An 18,862-nucleotide genomic window follows, 5' to 3' on the forward strand; every position below is an offset into this window, starting at 1 on the left:
AAAAAAGTTTAAAGGTACAGGCCTCCCTTTTTCCATCACAGGACTTGTCTGGACAAGGTGTGTTGGAAGAGGAGAATATCCACCCTTCCTTTTTGCAAGCAGCTCTGTTCTCTGGCCTGCATATTCCTTCCACGGGACTTCTCATTTCAACCTTAAATGCTCAACATTCCAATCACTAGGGGGGTGGGGGGGGATATAACTTGTTAAAGAGGCTGGTTGTGCCCTAAAGCCGTGCCCGGGTTGATCAGGCCTGGAGAGTGATATGCATAGGTACCGATTTCACAAGGCAAGCTTAGTACTGTGGGTAGAGAAGCAGACGTTCTTAAAATGATTGCTTGGCAGATCTTCAGAAATGCAGCTAATTGCAGAGGGAAGTTGCTGGCTGTGCTTGAATGGTCATGCCAGTGTTTGATCACTGAACACTGGAGAGGGGGCGGCCATTCACAGAGGGGTGGGGGCATCTTTACTAGTGCAGTGTGACAGCTTTCTGGCAAGGGAGTTCCCCCTTTGATATAGTCCCCATTTATTCTCTGAAAGGACCATTGTGTTCAGTGCAGTGGGGAGAGATTGTGCATACAACCAAATTACAACCTTTGAAGCAGGGCAGACTTGAGTGTGTAGCAGGGCACAGACTTCGGGAAGAGAGAAAATCCAGTCATTTTGTGCAACTTGTGCATCCCTGCTGCTGGTTGGAGAAACCAGAAGAATGCAAGGTCATGATTCTGACAACTGGAGGGTCCCTTGGTGTGGGATTCCACAGAGCAGTCAGCTCTCTCTGGTTTACAAAAGCTGGCAAGAGCTCTCAGTAGCTCTGCTAATTAGTAGTTTATTGGAATTATTTATTTATTTATACATTTATAATTTATTTGAAATTTCTATATACCTTCTCCTCCAAAGACTCTAGGCAGTGAACAACCATACCAATAACAATTAAAATAATAATAATAATTAAAGGGCAAATGCCTGGTGAAACAGGTGGGTCTTAAGAATGGCCTTAAAAGCAGCCAGGGAGGGGGCTGAATGGATCTGGGGGGTGGGGTGGAGAGTGTTCCAGAGAAGAGGGGCGGCCACAGAGAAGGCCCTCCTACGGGCCTTCTCCATGTAGAATTGCTGCTCTTGATAGCTTAGATCCAGAAGGCTGTGCTCAGACTGTATTAACCCCACAGGGCCACGTGACATGGGGGTTGTGTGGAATCCCAGTACTGTCTACACGGAGCAGCTGCAGTTCTCCAGGGTCTCCATGCAGAGAGAAGCCTCTCCCCAGCCCTTCTCCTGGAGACCCTCTCTTAGCTGCAGGTGGAGCATGAGACATTCTGCATGCAAAGCAGCCGCTTTGTCACAGAGCAGTGGCCTCTCACCTCAGTGGAGCTACTAGAAATCCTTGTACATTATGTTTAGGTGAATTGCAGATTTTTTTCTGACGAGGCCTCTTTGCATTGCCACTGGACTGTCTCTGTGGTGATAGATATAATTGGGTTTAATCTCTGTATGCCACTTCTCAGCAAAGGTGAGTTCAGAGCTGCTTACAACAATCACAAAGCATCAAAATATAACACAGAGATAATATTTCAGCCAATATGGCTTATCCGATGATCTGTAATGACTCGGTTACACGTGAAAGTCATCCCTTGATGTTTCAGCAGTCCAGGGGTCAACATGCATGTGTGAGTCGATAGAAAGTCACTTGTCTTGGCCAACCATTTAATACAAGAAGCAGATTGACTGGAGCAGCTGCAGAGGAGCTGCCCTGCTGTGCTGCCACGAGACACGGATCTCCCTGACAATTACCAGTTCAGCCACTGCCCCCAAGTAGACTTTTGTCCTTTAGGCTGAGTCTGCCCCACAACAGCCTTTCAACTTCTGTCGCAAACAAATTTTGGTAGAGTGGTCAGGCCTAGAGGCATGGGGTGGAGAAACAGAAGCTAGGATGTGGGGTGTGCAAACTGGATCGGCCTTGAACTGGTTCGACCTCGAATTAGTCCGGCCCAAGGTTGAGCCAGTTCAGGCTCAACTTTCTTGAGGCTGAACTGGCTCGAGGGGGTTCTACAATTTAAGGTTGGTTTGGGGGTTCTACAGTTTTTTAACCTTGCCATCAGGTTTGGCAGCCTCAATGGGGGGTGCTTCCACAGCTGTGGGGGGGATGGGGGTCTCTGGCAGTTCCCCCTCCCCCAGCTGACCTTCCACCGGTCTCCTCTAGGCTGTTTCAGCCCATTTTGGGGCTGTCCCAGCCCTTTCTGAGGTGGCGGTGGCCATTTTGGAGGCCACTTTGCATGCGCCCTGCCCCCCCCCCCAGGCCTCAGAGGCAGTAAGTCTGCCATTTAAAAAACAACAACCCTGAAACCCCTGAACTGGGCCCAGACTGGCTCAAATTCTAGCCAGGCCCCTCATTCAGGGTGCTAAACCCAAACTTACCTGGTTTAGTTCAAGCCCAGTTCAGACTCGAACTGGGAAAACCGGTTTTGTGCACAGCCCTAACAAGCTACAATTTTCCTTTAGAGGTAAACAAGAAATTTTACTTTGCAATTAGTTCAATTAAAATTTGCTTCACATGTTTAGTGGAAATAAAACAAAACCATCAACCAAAAGAGCATAGGGAATAGGGATGTGCAAATGGTTCAAATTCGAACCGAACCAGCCATCAGGTTCGAGCTGCAGGTTTGAATTCAAACCAAACTGGGGGGGGGGTTCGATTCAAACCGGTTCGAACCAGTTACCGCCAACTCGTTTGGTGGCTACACAGAGACGGAACTTTTCGGTCGCTGCCCCGAGATTGTGGAATGCGCTCCCTGCTGAGATACGATCCTCTCCATCTCTGGCAATTTTCAAAAAACACCTGAAAACCCATCTTTTCGCCCAAGCATTTTCAGCTTCCTAAAAATTTTGGGTTTTAATTTCTGGTTTATTTTTAAATTGCTAAATTGTTTTTAAGTTTTTTGTATATGTTTTCAACTGGTTTTATGCTATTGTTAACCGCCCAGAGATAAAAGTTTGGGGCAATGTACAAATTCAATCAATCAATCAATTAAATTCAATTAATTCAATCAATCAGTAAATAAAATCTCCAAAAGTGGGTGGGGTGGTAGTTGGCACCCATGGGTACCTACCACCCAACCCCCAAAGCAATCGGACACTCGTATGATTTTTTATAAATTTTTGAAATATTTTTAATTATTTTTCCCATAGAGTATAATGGGACTTGAACCAGCCCATTATTCTCTGTTGTCAAGCACCCATGGGTGCCAACTACCACCCAAAAACCCTGAAGCAATCGGGCACTCCTACGATTTTTTAATGAATATTTGAAATATTTTAAATTATTTTTTTCATAGGGTATAATGGGACTCAAACCAGCCCATTATCCCCTATTATGGAGCACCTAGGGGCACAAAAGTGGGGTGGGTGGTAGGCACCTGGGGTGACTACCACCCATGAAACCCCAAGGCTATCGGACACTCCTCCGATTATTGGTGAATTTTTTAAAGTATTAGCAAATGAGAGTGGATTCATGGTTTGTCATTGAAAATCTCATTTGCTACCAGAGAATCTACACTCAGAACACCTCAGAAACAACAAAACCCTGTACCCCATGGGTTAGCAACCCATGGGGGTGGTTGGCACCCTCTGTGCACTACGCCACCACTCGCTCTGGGCCACCCCAGCACCCCTCAAGTGCAGTTATGGGGCTGCTGAATCCTCCATTCTTCCTTATGGAGAAAAACCTTAAAGACGTGTAAACTTTAAAAATCAGCCCTTTGCCCAATTCCTTTCAGATAATTCTGGTAGCTTCCTTGCCCCCCTTTGGCACTACCACCCACCACACTATGCTCTAGGCCACCCCTTTCCCCTTGATGTGAAGTGATACATCTGCTGAAACCTCCATTCTTCCTTATGGAGAAAAACCTTAAAGACACGTAAACTTCAAAAATCACTTAAAAATCAGCCCTTTGCCCAATTTCTTTCAAATAATTTCAGGTAGCTTCCTTGACCTCCTTGGGAACTACCACCCACCACGCTCTGCTCTAGGCCACCCCTTTCCCCCCAACGTGAAGCGATACATTTGCTGGAATCCTCATTATTCTCTCTGAGGAATTTAAAAATAATTTTAAAATTCACCAATAATCGGAGGAGTGTCCGATTGCCTTGGGGTTTGGTGGGTGATAGGCACCCCGGGTGCCTACCACCCACCCCACTTTTGTGCCCCTAGGTGCTCCACAATAGGGGGTAATGGGCTGGTTCGAGTCCCATTATACCCTATGAGAAAAATAATTAAAAATATTTCAGATATTCATAAAAAATCATGAGTGTCCAATTGCTTCGGGATTTGGGTGGTAGTTGGCAACCATGGGAGCTCCACAATAGGGAATAATGGGCTGGTTCGAGTCCCATTATACCCTATGAGAAAAAATATTTTTTTTTCAAAAATTCATAAAAATCGTACGGGTGTCCAATTGCTTCGGGGGTTGGGTGGTAGGTACCCATAGGTGCCAACTACCACCCCACCCACTTTTGGAGGTTCAAAATGGTTCAAAATGGTTTGAATTTGAACTGAACCAGGGGGTTCAAGCAAAACCAAACCGAACCTCCTCCTCCCGGTTCGAACCCAGTTTGAATTCGAACTGAACTGGACGATCCAGTTTTGTGCACATCCCTAATAGAGAACAAACAAAATGTGGTTAAAAATGCATCCACTAAATTGACTCTCACTGAGCCCTAACTTAGAGTCCTTGATAATCACCTTTAGCAATTCTGGCTTTTCTTTAGTTCAGCCTCAGGACTTGTTCTTTCCAGTTCTTTGTGATTTCAGCTCTGCAGAGATTGCACCACTATGCCAGTGATTAAACAGCTCTGCTAGCAATGCTCCAGATTCCAGCTTGTTCAGCTTTGACTACAGGCTAAATTCTTTTCTTTTCATTCTCCCAGACTCCAACTGACTCCAACTTTGTCTCACTCAGACTCCAACTTGAACCAACTCACTCACTGAACAACCCTTCTATACACACACACAAATTTTGCTCCGTCAGTTTTTTAAACAATCCAATCAGTGTAACTCAAAGTTCCCTCCATTTTTCAAAACTTCCCTTCCCTCCAAAACCAAACTGTCAAACTGATATTCTCAAAGTGAAAGTAAGGCGCTGCAGGCATGAATTCTTGACCCTGCCAGTTTTCTTTGCAAGGCAAGTTAGACATACAATCCTATTTACAAAAAGAAGAGACTTAGAGATATCAGTGCAATAATAACGTGGCTTATTTACAAAAATAAGAGATTTGGGCCTCGTCCCTTCACACCGGCCTTGTCGCTTTGTCTGTGGCAAAGTGTTTATTCAGATGCTTAGGGTTTTTGCAATATAGTGTTGAGTTTGCCAGCATGGTGAAGCATGAGGACAATCTCTTTCCACGCAACATCTGTCAAATCTACCTTACTCTCTGAGGTCCTAAAAGAGTGTTATGAATTGAATGCCCTCGTGGCACTGCATTGCTTGAGTAATTCTAGATTTCATTGTAATCTTTTGCCCCGCTACTTTTTTATGTCTGTTGAAGAGAAGTCTGAATATGACTTGCCTCAGATGAGTGGGAAGTTGTCCCTCCACATCGCCCTGTGGTGAGAGGGTTGTAGATGACTGCTTGTTTAGCAAGGTGTGCAACACCAAATCCTCACACTTTGAAGGCCCCTGCTGGTTTGCGTATTGTGTTTGTATGTGACTGATAACTTGTCTATGCTTTCAACAATTCAGTGGGATGCAAAGGCACAGCTAAGTGGTTGTTTTGAGTGTGTTATTCTGCAGTGTTCTTAATCTTTCATGTTTTGAAAAATGTTCATTGTATGCATTTGGAAATCAGGAGCTGGGGAACCATTATTTAATTTATACTTCTTTTTACTTGTTCTCTTATTTCTGTTTTTTGGGAGGAGGGATGAGCTGCCGTTCCATTTTCCATAAGTTCAGTCAACATGCGGATTAAAGCTTGCTTTGGAAAAGAATAAGGAATGGGGGGTCTGAATTCTGTGGGACACAAAACAAAAGCCCAGAACCGCCTCCCCCCCACCCCTAGAATTAAAGGGTCTCGCTGTGCTCCTTTTGCTCTATGCTCATGTTCATCTCCTGCTGCTTTTCTCCCCAGGACAGCTGTGCAGAGGTTTTGGGTTTGTTTTCTCCATTGATTTGATTATTATTGCTGATAATTCGCACATTTTCCTCCCTTTGCTTTGTTGCCATATTTCTGATTTGCCTTTTTTTTTTTTCTGCTTCCTTTTCTTTTCTTCGCATTTGCCCTCTGCAGCCAGGCTATATAAGAGACTTGGTAAGTGACAGTAAATGTAAAATAAAATAAGCACGTAAGACTTTTTGCTGTTTTGTGAGAATATGCTTAGAAGCATGAAACCCGAGGGATGTAGCGTGTGCTTTGAGATCCAGAGGCTTCTCTTGCTGTACTGTTTGCTGATGAGAACGGACAGGGGGTCTTCCCACTCCCAACAGCTGCAGTAGTAGTGGTGTGCTGTGAGTTCCTGTGGTGCAGAGCTCATGTTGCTGCTCTTCCTTGGCTCCCCCTTTGCTTTCTGGCACAAACATCATGAAGTCCTCCTTCGCACAGATTAACAAAGTCACTGTCACAAGATGTTGTGACCGGCACTGGCTTAAGTGGCTTGAAAAGGGAATTAGACGGATTCGAGGAGGAGGAGGAGGAATCCATCAGTGGCTAGTAGCCATAGTGGCGAAATAGAAATGCCATGTTCAGAGGAGGTTTGCGCTGAACACCAGTTGCAGGAGAACAAGAGAGGGAGAAGGTGGTTGCCTTTGAGCCCTGGGGGGGGGGGGGCTTCCTAGAAGCACCGGGAAACAGGAAGTGGGTGTTTTGTTTCTTCGTTTGATTTTTGGAGTTTTGATCCAGCAGGGCTGCTTTTCCGTGCTAGTTTGAATGAGCAACTGCTGTAGCCACAAACCATGGAAATAGCCGCAGTACGTCTTGCAGATTCTTTTCTGCCTGCTAGCTTTAAGTCCAGAAGGTAGAGAAAGGAGCTCAGGAGAGGCAGCGGCCAAAATGGTCTGCTGTGTTTCCGCGGCACGTGACTTAGGTGGCTGCTCCTGTGACTCAAATCCATCTCTGTCTTTTGCCTTAATCGTAGTAGCTCATGCTCTTTATTGAGTTCCTCCAAACTAGGGGTTCCCAATCTTGGGTCCCCAGATGTTGGTCGGCAACTTCCATCATATGAATAGGATGAATACTTATACACCACTTTTCAACAAAATTTCCCAAAGTGGTTTTGGTAGGTGTAGGTAGGTAGGTAGGTAGGTAGATAGATAGATAGATAGATAGATAGATAGATGTGGCTCCCTGTCCCCAAAGGGCTCACAGTTTAAAAAAGAAACATCCCACTGGAGGGATGCTGTGCTGGGGATGGATAGGGCCAGTTGCTCTCCCTCTGCTAAATAAAGCAAATCACCACTTTAAAAAGGTGTCAAAGGCCCTTGAGGCTGGGGTTGGTGGAAGTTGCAGCCCAGCAATACCCAAGCTTGGGACCAGTGTTCCCTCTAACAGGGATTCCCAGATGTTGTTGACTACAACTCCCAGAATCCCCAGCTGCAGTGGCTTTTGCTTGGGGATTCTGGGAGTTGTAGTCAACAACATCTGGGAATCCTTGTTAGAGGGAACACTGCTTGGGACCCCTTACTCTAAATGACTGGACACTGTCAATAAAACAAATGGCACTGCCCATAGTCTTAGAATCTAATAGCTGAAATTTAGAAGGGAGGAATGGGGCGGAACAAAGGGAAGTGGAGACAGTGGGAAATTAACATGAAGATTAGACGGGAGTGGCCATGTGCTCCAGGAACCCCAGAGGAGCTCAGTTGGATCGGAGCAAAGATCATCTAGCCCGGCATCCTGCCTCCTGCTCTTTTACTTTGACCCTTGAAAGGATATCAGTCCTTAAGGGCACAAAGCAAGGCGACTTGCATAGAAAACTAAATTGATAATAAACAAGGTGCTTCCCTGTCCCCAAAGGGCTCACCATCTGAAAAGAAACTCAAAGTAGACACCAGCAGCCGCCACTGGAGGGATGCTGTGCTAGGGCTGGAGAGGGCCAGTTGCTCTCCCCCTGCTCAGTAGAAGAGAGTTGCCACTTTAAAGCACTGCAGTGGCAGCCATGCATGGGAAAGCTGCTGGACAGGGGGCATTTTGCCAGACAGGGCTCACCCAAAGCTTTTTGTTGCTCTCCTCCGGTGAATGGGAAATTGTACGGCTGCACCCGTAGCACTCTGGATGAGGAATAGAAATAAGGGATTGTATTCTTTCTTCCCACCTCTGACAAGGGTGGCCAGCTTCTGCAGTGGTGTGCTTGTGTTGTGTGTTGCGTTTGAGCCTGGCACTGAACAGTTGTGAACCCAGCTGTGAAGACTGGGACACAAAAAAGCAAAGCAAGGGAAAGGGGTGAATGGGAGAGGCCAAGCAGCTACAAACTCAGGTCACTTGCAACTTTTGCCCAAGGCTTCCTTTGAATCCAGAAGCTCCACAGGGCTTTCCCCCTTCACGAGAGTGCAAAAACAGTTTGTTTTTAAGATTGCTGAGATATTCAGGAATCTAGATTCCAAGCAGTTCTTCACATTATGTGCATGATGCATCTTTTGCTTGCTTAAGGTCTGTCATCACCAGCCAGTTTTCATGGGTTTGCCCCTTAAACCTCACATCCTTACAGATTTTTTTTCAAAGCTTGCAATTTTTAAAACTGTACATGCACCTAATTATGGGGTGCATATTTGTGTGCATAAAAGAACCCCCCGCAATAGGCTGTGAGTGTGTGAGTGAAGGGGCAGTGACTGTCTCTGTGTAATCCCAGATGCTTCTCTGTCTCAGATGGTCACTGACTGTTTTCCACTGTATTCCCCAGATTTTTTTTTTAAACCAGAGCAGCAGCCCACATTTTTAAGAAGTGCATATGTAGAAGAGATGCTCTTGAAGGAACATTGGAGCAAGGGGACACGTTGGGGTCATTTGCACAAATTGTTTCCTCCTCCTCCTCCTCCTCCTCCTCGGTCAAATCTAAATCCTGCACTTTCAAAGCTGGGCAGTTTCCTCAAGCCTGTGTGTTTCCCCCCACTGCAGATCACTGCCCGGATTTTGGAGGCGCATCAGAATGTTGCTCAGATGAGTCTCATTGAAGCCAAAATGCGATTTATACAAGCTTGGCAGGCCCTACCAGAGTTTGGCATCACACACTTCATTGCAAGGTCTGTGGTTCTGGGCAAGAACTTCCATGTGCCAATGTCGGAACGGTTCTCACGGTGTGGGCTCCCCTGGTTGGGAATGGCCAGTTTTCGCTCCTCAGGTCCCAACTGCAAAGCAAGAACATGAAGCTGTGGTTGGTCATCGTGACATCTTGAGTGGCCTCCTGGGATTAGGTGCCGGGGAAGAGCACTTTGCCGAATCTGAGTCAAAACTAAACCACTCTTATTGGTGTGTTAAACGCCCTTTCCAAAATAAATGACTCCAGGTAGTTCGTAATAGCAAAAATAGTCAGATACAAAGTAGTTAGAAAGCTATAATAATAATAATAATAATTCGATTTCTATACCACCCTTCCAAAAATGGCTCAGGGCAGTTTACACAGAGAAATAACAAACAAATAAGATGGATCCCTGTCCCCAAAGGGCTCACAGTCTAAAAAGAAACACAAGAGAGACACCAGCAATAGTCACTGGAGGTCCTGTGCTGGGGGTGGATAGGGCCAGTTACTCTCCCCCTGCTAAATAAAGAGAATCACCACGGTAAAAGGTGCCTCTTTGCCCAGTTAGCAGGGGTTATATGATCTATAGGTATGATTACTCAATAATCAATATAACATAAAGGAATTGACACCACACAGAGTGCACGAGAACTATAAATTAACTAAATGATTTGGGGCTCCCGCGAGCCCAGAAGCACCCCATCCGCAGAGGAGGCTGCCCACTGCAACTCTGGATCATGACCCGTTCCAGGACCCTCCTCTCCCACTGGGGGACAAGGCAGGCAGTTCAGAGGATGAGACAGGGTGGGAGGCCATATGACCCAGACCCCAGGTGAGCCTGTACCACTGGGACCCCCCACACCAGGGAAACCAGCGGAACCAAGCCAATGTCTCCACGATAAGCCAAGGGCACACAGCCCTGCTTTCATCCTCGGACTCGGAGGACTGCCCTGAGGATCTGCCAGCCCTGGTACAGGTTCCCCAGGGCCACCTTAGCTAGTGCTCAGAGAGCCAGGCAAGGCCACTTTGAGCAACAGAGCCTTCCCTAGGGAAAGGGTAGTGCCAGTTCTCCCCACTTGGGCCACAGCCATAAAAGCGACAATCTGCTCCAAGCAGCTGCTGAATCTGCACCCCTCCTGGGTTGCTAGAGCCCGTTCTTGTGGGTTTCTGCTTGGAGCCCAGCCCTCCAGAGTCTCCACCCCTCCCAGACCCCTGCTTTGACAGAGGCCTGGCTGAGCCTAGAACAGGAGTCACTGGCCTGGCCGCCTTCTGGTCTGTCTCCGCTGGACTCTGCATCATTCATTCTTCCTCCTGATATGGAGATGTGAGATAATGCTCCATTTTGCAGGAAGGTGGCCCTGTTGTCTCTTCTTGCCCCCTTCCAGAGTAGGAGAGGCACCCAGAATAGTAACTCCGACAGAAATGCAGGGAGGGACATGCGAAAAGTAAGCTCCTTGAATCTAAGAATGAAACCCTGACCACAGAGTGTTTTCATGTGTGATTGCTGCAGGTTCCATGGTGGCAAGAAAGAGGAACTTATTGGGATTGCCTACAACCGGCTGATACGGATGGATGCCAGCACCAGCGATGCCATCAAGACGTGGCGATTCAGCAACATGAAACAGTGGAACGTGAACTGGGAGATTAAAATGGTAGGCAAAGCCTTCTTCCCCTCAACGCTTTTGGGAGTTCTCCACACAGCAGGCTTTACTGGGGGTTTTCTGCAAGGCTTTACCGCGAACTCAACGCTGTTCAAAAACCCCGATGAAAAAGTGGATTTGGTGTGGGTTTTTTACCCCGGTTATAAATCGTGCTGCACTCTAGTGAGCAGTGAAACCCCCGAATTGTGTGTGAAGTGCTCCCCGTTAGCTTGCCAGGAGTTTGGGGTAAATCTGCCGAATATGTGAATGCGCCTGCTCCATTCCGGAGGAGATGCGGGCTAAAAGCCGGGTGTGGAAAACTTCCTGGAGAGTGCAAAAGCCTAGAGATGCTCTTGACTTCTCTCTCTTTCTGACCCCGTGCATCTAATCCAGAAGTTTCAAACTGTGACCCTCCTGAGATGTTGGTCCCGTCGTGCCTGGCTACTGGCTATGGTGACTGGGGATGATGGGATTTGTAGTCCATCATTGGCTGGAGGGCTGCCATTTGAGTCCCCTGATCTGATCCATGGTTTAGGTTATCATGAATGAACCTGTCCTCCATGCACCAGAGGAGGAGATCAAAAGCTTCCACTTTCACATCTGGACAGCTCCCCAATATGTCCAAATGTGGCTTGTTCCAAGTCTGGTTTGTTAACAAATCAGGATGATATACTGTGGTTCCAAGTTCAGAATAATAGGGAATTGTGGTTAGTGCAAAAGCAAAAGCTTTTGATCACATCCTCTGGCATGTGAAGGAGGGCAGGAGATGGGGAGCTCTTGTGCCTGCAAGACGGGAGAGGAGAGCTGGTCTTGTGGTAACAAGCGTGACTTGTCCCCCTAGCTAAGCAAGGTCTGCCCTGGTTGCATATGAAAGGGAGACTTGATGTGTGAGCACTGGAAGATACTCCCCTCGGGGGATGGAGCTGCTCTGGGAAGAGCATCTAGGTTCCAAGTTCCCTCCCTGGCAGCATCTCCAAGAGGGGGCTGAGAGAGATTCCTGCCTGCATCCTTGGAGAAGCTGCTGCCAGTCTGTGAAGACAATACTGAGCTAGATAGACCAATGGTCTGACCTATGGCAGCTTCCTACGTTCCTAAGGGCTGCACCAGCTGCTGCTACAAATATTTATATATCACTTTCCAACAAATATTCTCAAAGTGATTTACACAGAAAAATAAAGAGCGAATATATGAGAGTTCCCTGTCCCCAAAGAAACGTAAGATAGACACCAGCAGCAGCCACTGTCGGCAATGCAGGAGCCAGAGAGAAAAATAGAAGTTCTGCCATTTTCCAACATGGAAGTTGCCCTTCAAGTCAAGTTTGTGCTCATCCCAGTAATTGCATTACAAGCTTAGAAGCGGTTTAGGGTCCAGGTATTATCGTGACTTCAATATAATATCTTATAGTTCTTCAAACTGTAAAAGTTTTCCGATACTGTTAACATCTTTGTATTGTTATATAAAAGAACTTGATGGAAGGAGGACTCATCTGAGCAGGAAAGCTGTCAGTTGCAAAGTGATTATCTTACCATTTGCCCAGCTCAGATCTCGTCAGAGGATGCTGTATTCACTTGATAAAGGAACTGCCCATCCAAGAGATCTTGTATGCCTTGCTTTCATCCTGCTGGTCAGATGAGAAAACAAAGTCATCTGAATTGCCTGACAGATAAACCAGCTCGATATCCTATGTCAAGTTACTGCAATCATACATCTCCTACACCAGGCCTGAGGGCTTGGTTTTACTTGTAATGCCCAGCAGATTAATTGCGACCATAACAGAATGCGACTTAGCATTTGTGTCTTCAAAGCACTTCACACACTTTCCCCCCAGTACTATTATCCCCATATTGCAGCAGATGGGGGAGATCATGGCTTCCCTTAAGGCGTTTAGCGAGTTCATGGCTGAGGTGAGATATCAACCAAGGACTTTGCAGCTCACATTTGCAACGACTATGCTACACTACCTACCTTAGCCTGTTCGTCTGCCCTTCGGCAGTACACTGAATTTCCAAACATGTTAGCAAGGTATGAAATCCATCTTAATATCCTTTACTGTTATTTTAACCATTTAAGAGTTAGTGACTCAGCTCAGACATCACATACTGATTCTCCAAACCATAGTTGGAAGGAACAGGGATGCTATGGGTTCACATGCTCTTCCTTCCCTTCTTCTGTACTGGTTTCCTCCAACTGTAACCTCTGCCTTTGCCATGACATCCAAATCAGGCAAGCTGGGGTTAGCACTAACTTTCAAATCACAATTTCAAGCCATAGTTTGAATTGGGTTTGCATACTATGGTTTGGGGATTAGTATTAAACATTCTTTGATTTGGACAAAATGGCAAGCCATAGTTACAGGAGGAGACCCAGAAATGGAGGAGGGAACTGGTCCGTGGGACTGGAGGGAGGGCTTGTGGCTGTGGTGGAATTCCAGTTCTCCAAACCATGGTTTGGAGGATCATCCAAACTGAGCCATTGTTATAGTTGTCAAAATATTAGATGTTGAGCACAGAGACCTGAATTCAAATTCCTGCTCATGACTCATTGTATTGGAGATTTGGGGCCAAACACACTCGCTCCTTCCCTAACCTGCTTCACCAGGTGGTTGTTCAGACAGAATTGGAAGACTCTCACAAACACTGACTGCCCTGAGCTCCCTGAAGGAGGATAAAAATAAAGAAATCTGAGCTAAAAGTCATTGTGTGTGGGGAAAACTCAGACTCATGGGGTGCATTTTGCTTTGCATCTTTAGGTAACGGTTGAATTTGCAGACGACGTCCGTCTGTCCTTCATCTGCACCGAAGTGGATTGCAAAGTGGTGCATGAGTTCATTGGCGGCTATATCTTCTTGTCGACACGCGCTAAAGACCAGAATGAGAGCTTAGATGAAGAGATGTTCTACAAACTGACCAGTGGCTGGGTGTGAGTTGAAGGAGGCCTTCTCTTGCTGTACTGACATCCACTCAATGGCCATATTAATATTTAACTTCAAAAGCTGTTATTTGAAATATGCTGCTTAATCAAGTTAAGCTTGAAGTGTATCTTTTCTTTTTTTAATATCATGGGAATTTTTGCATTAGCAGACCAGTTTGATGTACGTGCACTAAACAGAACTTCCGTTAATCTGCTAGAACAAGATATTCACACGGACCGTGTAATGCCTATATGCTTGTGCCTCTCACCTCCTTCACCCAGCAAGACGATAAGACGGTGGGGCTGATCAGGTTAATTTTTGACAGATGTAAGCTAACCAAATCAGTTAAAACCTCTAAGCCATCTAACTATAAAGATACTCGGGGCCTATTCTATATGAAGTCTATTTATCATGTTTAATGCATGTTTTGTGGGTGCAATCCAGGAAAGCCCTTTGTTGCTGCCCCTCTTCCCCCATTGAGTCAGTGGGGTTTGTGCATGGACTCTCGTGCGCAGCAGCGGTGCTTGGTGGAGTGCGTCCTAAATCGCCTCTTTATTTTTCGCACTACATGATCAGGTCCATCCCAGAGGCCTGAAGCTTTTACAAAACAATCATGTGTGGCCTTGAAAGATAACTCCTTCCTTTGGTTCTAAGTGTACTTTTTAACTTCCTTTTGATGATCATTTATATATTGTGTGTGTCCTCCTTTTCTTTCCCCTTGTTTTGTTTTTTTACACCGTATTGTATTACAAACACCTGTAGTATTCACCAGCATAGCCACTCTCTACTTAAGATATGCAAAAACTTTTCATTACAATATGAAGTAAAGGTCTATGAAGTATAAGGATTCTGTGAGTGCGTTTGAATGTCCGTGTGTGTGTGTGTGTGTGTGTGTGTGTGTGTGTGTGTGTGTGTAACTAATGTATAAAGAAAAACAAATTTTATAAAATTGTACAGGTTTTTCTTCCTTTCTTTTTTTTTTAAACTAGTTTCACAAGCCAAAATAGGTGGGATTCGCAATAGTATAAAGTGTATTGGCCTTATAGTAGGTTTTTAATCTAAGTTAAAGTCTTGACTTGGTTTTAGCTCCGCCGTGAAGCCCTTAACATGAAGAACCAATTGCCTGGAGTTGAGGGTTCCCACTTCAGAATTAACACTAATGGCCAGGGAACCCCAACTCACCCAAAGCGAAGGGATAACCAGTATTGTGTCCTTTACACTAAAACTATGTACAAATGCATTGTATTTTAAATAAAGGTCAAATCTTTTATTTAACAGCTCGTCCTGTCACTTCCTTCTGCTCCTCTCTTATGGAAAAAAAATTAGGTGGCTTCACCCATGTGCTTCTGGAGGATCCAACAACTTGTGCAGCAGTCTCTACCACGGTGGGCAAACTTAGCCCTCCAGCTGCTGCTGGACTACAACTCCCATCATTCCCAGCCACAGTAAATTGTAGCTGGGAGTGATGGGAGTCGTAGTTCAACAGCAGCCGGAGGGCCACATTTGCCCACCCCGGCAGAGAGTGCTGAGTGTTAATATAGGTGATATACGTCCATGAAGCTCATTAATGTACATGAGGCTCTCTCTCTGTCGTCCTTCAGCCTTCCCTGCTTTAAAGGGCTGCCATGCTTGTTTTATCAAAGCACAACACAGCTTATTGTATCCCACATTGGATGAGGGCAGGAAGAAACAGAAGCAGTGTTTATAAGCACAGAAAATGGTGCCGGGGAGCAGCGTGTGGCTTGTGGTCCCACAGATATCCTAGGGGTTTTCTTTTTTCTTTCACCACATACTTGTGTCAGAAACTGAAGTGAACAATGAGGCAGAAGGACTGACCTGACAATGGCTACCAGTTACGGTTTCACTAGCCCTCGTGCATGTCCTCCTTTGGCACATTCCTAGCTCCTTGTCTGAATCCCTAGTTACGTGCTACTGGGACCACGATCCATCTCAATTCACGAAGGCCCTCTCTTTCCCTGAGCCTGGTCTTGAGGCCCTCTCCTCCTTTCTCAGAAATGGGCAGAGGTCACCAGTTCAGTAGAATAAAATCACCTTAGGAGAATGTTACTTCTACTGCTACTGCCCATTGAGATCATCTGGAGAGGTTCGTCTGCAGTTGCCACCGGCTCGTCTGGTGGCTACTCAGGGACGGGCCTTCCCCGTTGCTGCCCCGAGGCTTTGGAATGCGCTCCCTAGTGAAATAAGAGCCTCACCATCTCTTATAACTTTTTAAAAGGCAGTCAAGACACATTTGTTCACCTAGGCTTTTAATTAGATATTGAGGCGGGTCTCACAATCCATGAGACCCGCTTTTGTAACAACTGTGGGGAGAGCGGGATAAGCCTGCTCTCCCCACAGACAAGCAGGCAGGGAGCCCTGGGCGGCCGAATTGGCCGCCCACACGATGGCCGGCTCCATGACGGGGGCGGGGGGGGCCACGTGGCCCTCGCAAGCCCCAGTATGCCCTGCGTGAGCGCGCAGGGCATACTGGGGAGACCCCCAGAGCCGGGAGGCGGCTTTTCGCCTCCCGGCCGGGGGTCTACTTGTGAGTTCCATTCCCCCTGCTAAATAAAAGAGGATCACCAAGGTAAAAGGTGCCTCTTTGCCCATTTAGTAGGGGGGTTTGTTGTAAACCACCCAGAGACTTGCATTTTGGGCGGTATATAAGTGTTTTAAATAAATAAATACTTGTTTCCAGCAACCCAGTTTGCTGGAAGTGGAGGATGTTTTGTGTGTTTCTGAGAAAATCCAGAATACATAGACTGGCTCCCTAAAAAGGGATCTGGCAAATCTCTTCTTATAACCTTCTGACCATAATAATATTTCCCAGTCCTAAGTGTTCCAGAATCAATGCTAATTGCATGTGGGGGAGAAATCTCCCTGTTCCGCAAACCAGACTGAAAATGTTTAGGGCTAAACATGGTCCCTGTAGCCTTTCAATTGGTAGCATAATGTAATCTAAAGGCAGTGTTATAGGGCAGTTAGCAGAGATTCCCTCCGGTAAAGGGATAATCACGGAGGTCTTCTTTCCTTCCTGTACAAGCTGGAATGCAGTTTACGAAGGCAATCTTTGCAAAACCCTATGCATTTAAATGCCAGATTTATAACTCCCAAGTAACTGTCAAGAACAGCTTCATTGTTCTGGTTAGGAACATAGGAAGCTGCCTTCTACCAAGTCAGACCATTGGTCCATCTCGCTGAGTACAGTATTGTCTACACAGACTGGCAGCGGCTTCTCCAGAGTTACGGGCAAAAGTCTCTCAGCCCTATCTGGAGATGCCTGGGCGGGAACGTGGAACCTTCTGCATGCAAGCAGGCAGATGCTTTTCCCATAACAGCCCCATCCTCTGAGGGAAACATAGTGCTCACATGTAGTCTCCCATTCAAATGCAAAGCAGGGTGGACCCTGCTTAGCAAAGGGGATGATTCGTGCTTCCTACCACAAGAGCAGCTCTCTGGTTTGCTTTGCTTTTGTTTTGTTTTGTATATGTGTTTACCATCCCAAACCCATGTCTCTGGGTGGTAGACAACAAATGCAACAAAATTAAAACAGCAATTAGAACATTTAAAACAGTTTAAAACAAATTCACAGCTTTAAAAGCCTAGTTAAAAGCTTGAATAAGCAGATGTATCCTGATGAAGTGCTGTCAAGTCGATGTCAACTCTTAGTGACCACATGGATAGATTCTCTCCAGGATGATCTGTCTTCAACTTGGCCTTTTAGGTCTTTTAGACATTCTGGACCAGGTCTCCCGATCCGTGAGACCCGGTTTTGTCTGGTGAGCGGGAAGAACGGGCTAAGCCTGCTCTTCCTGTTCACGAGCGGGCAGGGAGCCCTGGGTGGCTGGTCCCGAGACGGAGCCAGCGGGGGTGGAGGGAGCAGGGGGCCGCGCAGCCCCTGCAAGCCCCAGTATGCCCTGTGCAAGCGCGCAAGCGCGCAGGGCATACTGGGGAGACCCCCAAGCCGGGAGGCTGCTTTTAAGCCTCCCGGACGGGGGTCTGCTCATGAGTAGGTGCAGCACGAAGGCGTGCCACGGCTACTCACGATCGCAAAAAGCAGGTTTGCAGGAGCGCTCGCTCCGCAAACCTGCTTTTTGCCAGGGGTTCTCGAGCGGGTTAGCCGCTCCAAATCCACCAGGCTCGGCTGCGAGCCTGGTGGTTCTGACGACCAACAAAAATCGGGCTAGCCTCTGCTAGCCTGATTTTTGTTGTTCGTGAGAATAGCCCCTCTGTTTTGTCTATCTATGTGGTTTCCTTGGTAGAATGCAGGAGTGGTTTACCACTGCCTTCTCCTGTGCAGTATGAAATGATGCCTTTGTCGTTGTCACTGAAGTGACTATCCGCCTCCAGCATCTTCCTGTATCGCTGCTGCCCTATATAGGTGCCTGCTTGCTTGAGCTGGGCAGCTGGGATGACCTTCGCACCTTGGGTGACCCTACTGGGAGTATACCTCCTGGCGTACTTCGCTCATCCCTCCCAGGAACACCACCGCCCCCCATCATGATGAGGCAGCATAGCAGGACTTTTGGGGTGGCAGGGTCTTTCAAAAGAGTCTTTCAAAAGCTGTCAGAGGTAAAGAGGCTCTCTTTTCGGCAGGGAGAGCGTTCCAAAGCCTTGGGTTGGCGACAGAGAAGGCCCGTCCCTATGTAGCCACCAGACAAGCCGGTGGCAAATGCAGGCAGACCTCCCCAGATGATCTCAATAGGCGTCGGGGCTCACAACGAAAAAGGTGTGTTTTCCCCTTGCTCCTCTCCCAGTGCCCTTCTGCGTGAGGTGTGGGGGGAATTGTCTCTACAGCCACTTGTCTGGAGGTCAGGTTTCGCTAAGATGGTCTTGCTGACCACCAGACTGGCCCCAGAATGTATATGGAAGGAACATGGTGAGTGCTCCTCGGATTACTCATGACGTAGAGGCCACTGGAGCCAGAGTGCCTTGGTGCTGCTGTGATTAAGTCTCCTTGCTGTCATCTGTACTGAGAGAGAGAGAGAGAGAGAGAGATGCAAACAGCTGCCTAGCAACCGCCCGCATCCTCCCAGGTGGCCTAGAAATACACTTGCAGTTGCCCCCTAGGAAACAGGAGCAGAAAAGTGGGCA

At 46.9% G+C, this 18,862-nt stretch overlaps 1 protein-coding gene across 4 annotated transcripts in view; it reads left to right on the plus strand.

The window, feature by feature from the left end:
- Positions 1–15,043, plus strand: part of FERMT2 (FERM domain containing kindlin 2) — a 131,493-nt gene extending 116,450 nt beyond the window's left edge. For 2 of the 4 annotated variants that reach the window (XM_053287303.1, XM_053287316.1), the window contains 4 exons: positions 6,277–6,297; positions 9,097–9,221; positions 10,728–10,869; positions 13,607–15,043. In XM_053287303.1, the coding sequence (XP_053143278.1) occupies positions 6,277–6,297; positions 9,097–9,221; positions 10,728–10,869; positions 13,607–13,780 (462 nt within the window). In that variant the 3' untranslated portion in view covers positions 13,781–15,043. The remainder of the gene's footprint in view (positions 1–6,276; positions 6,298–9,096; positions 9,222–10,727; positions 10,870–13,606) is intronic. The other 2 variants (XM_053287311.1, XM_053287320.1) reach the window with 1 other exon arrangement.
- Positions 15,044–18,862: the final 3,819 nt, after the last annotated feature.

The sequence above is a fragment of the Hemicordylus capensis genome, chromosome 1 (assembly GCF_027244095.1).
Source record: "Hemicordylus capensis ecotype Gifberg chromosome 1, rHemCap1.1.pri, whole genome shotgun sequence".
Classification (NCBI taxonomy): domain Eukaryota; kingdom Metazoa; phylum Chordata; class Lepidosauria; order Squamata; family Cordylidae; genus Hemicordylus; species Hemicordylus capensis.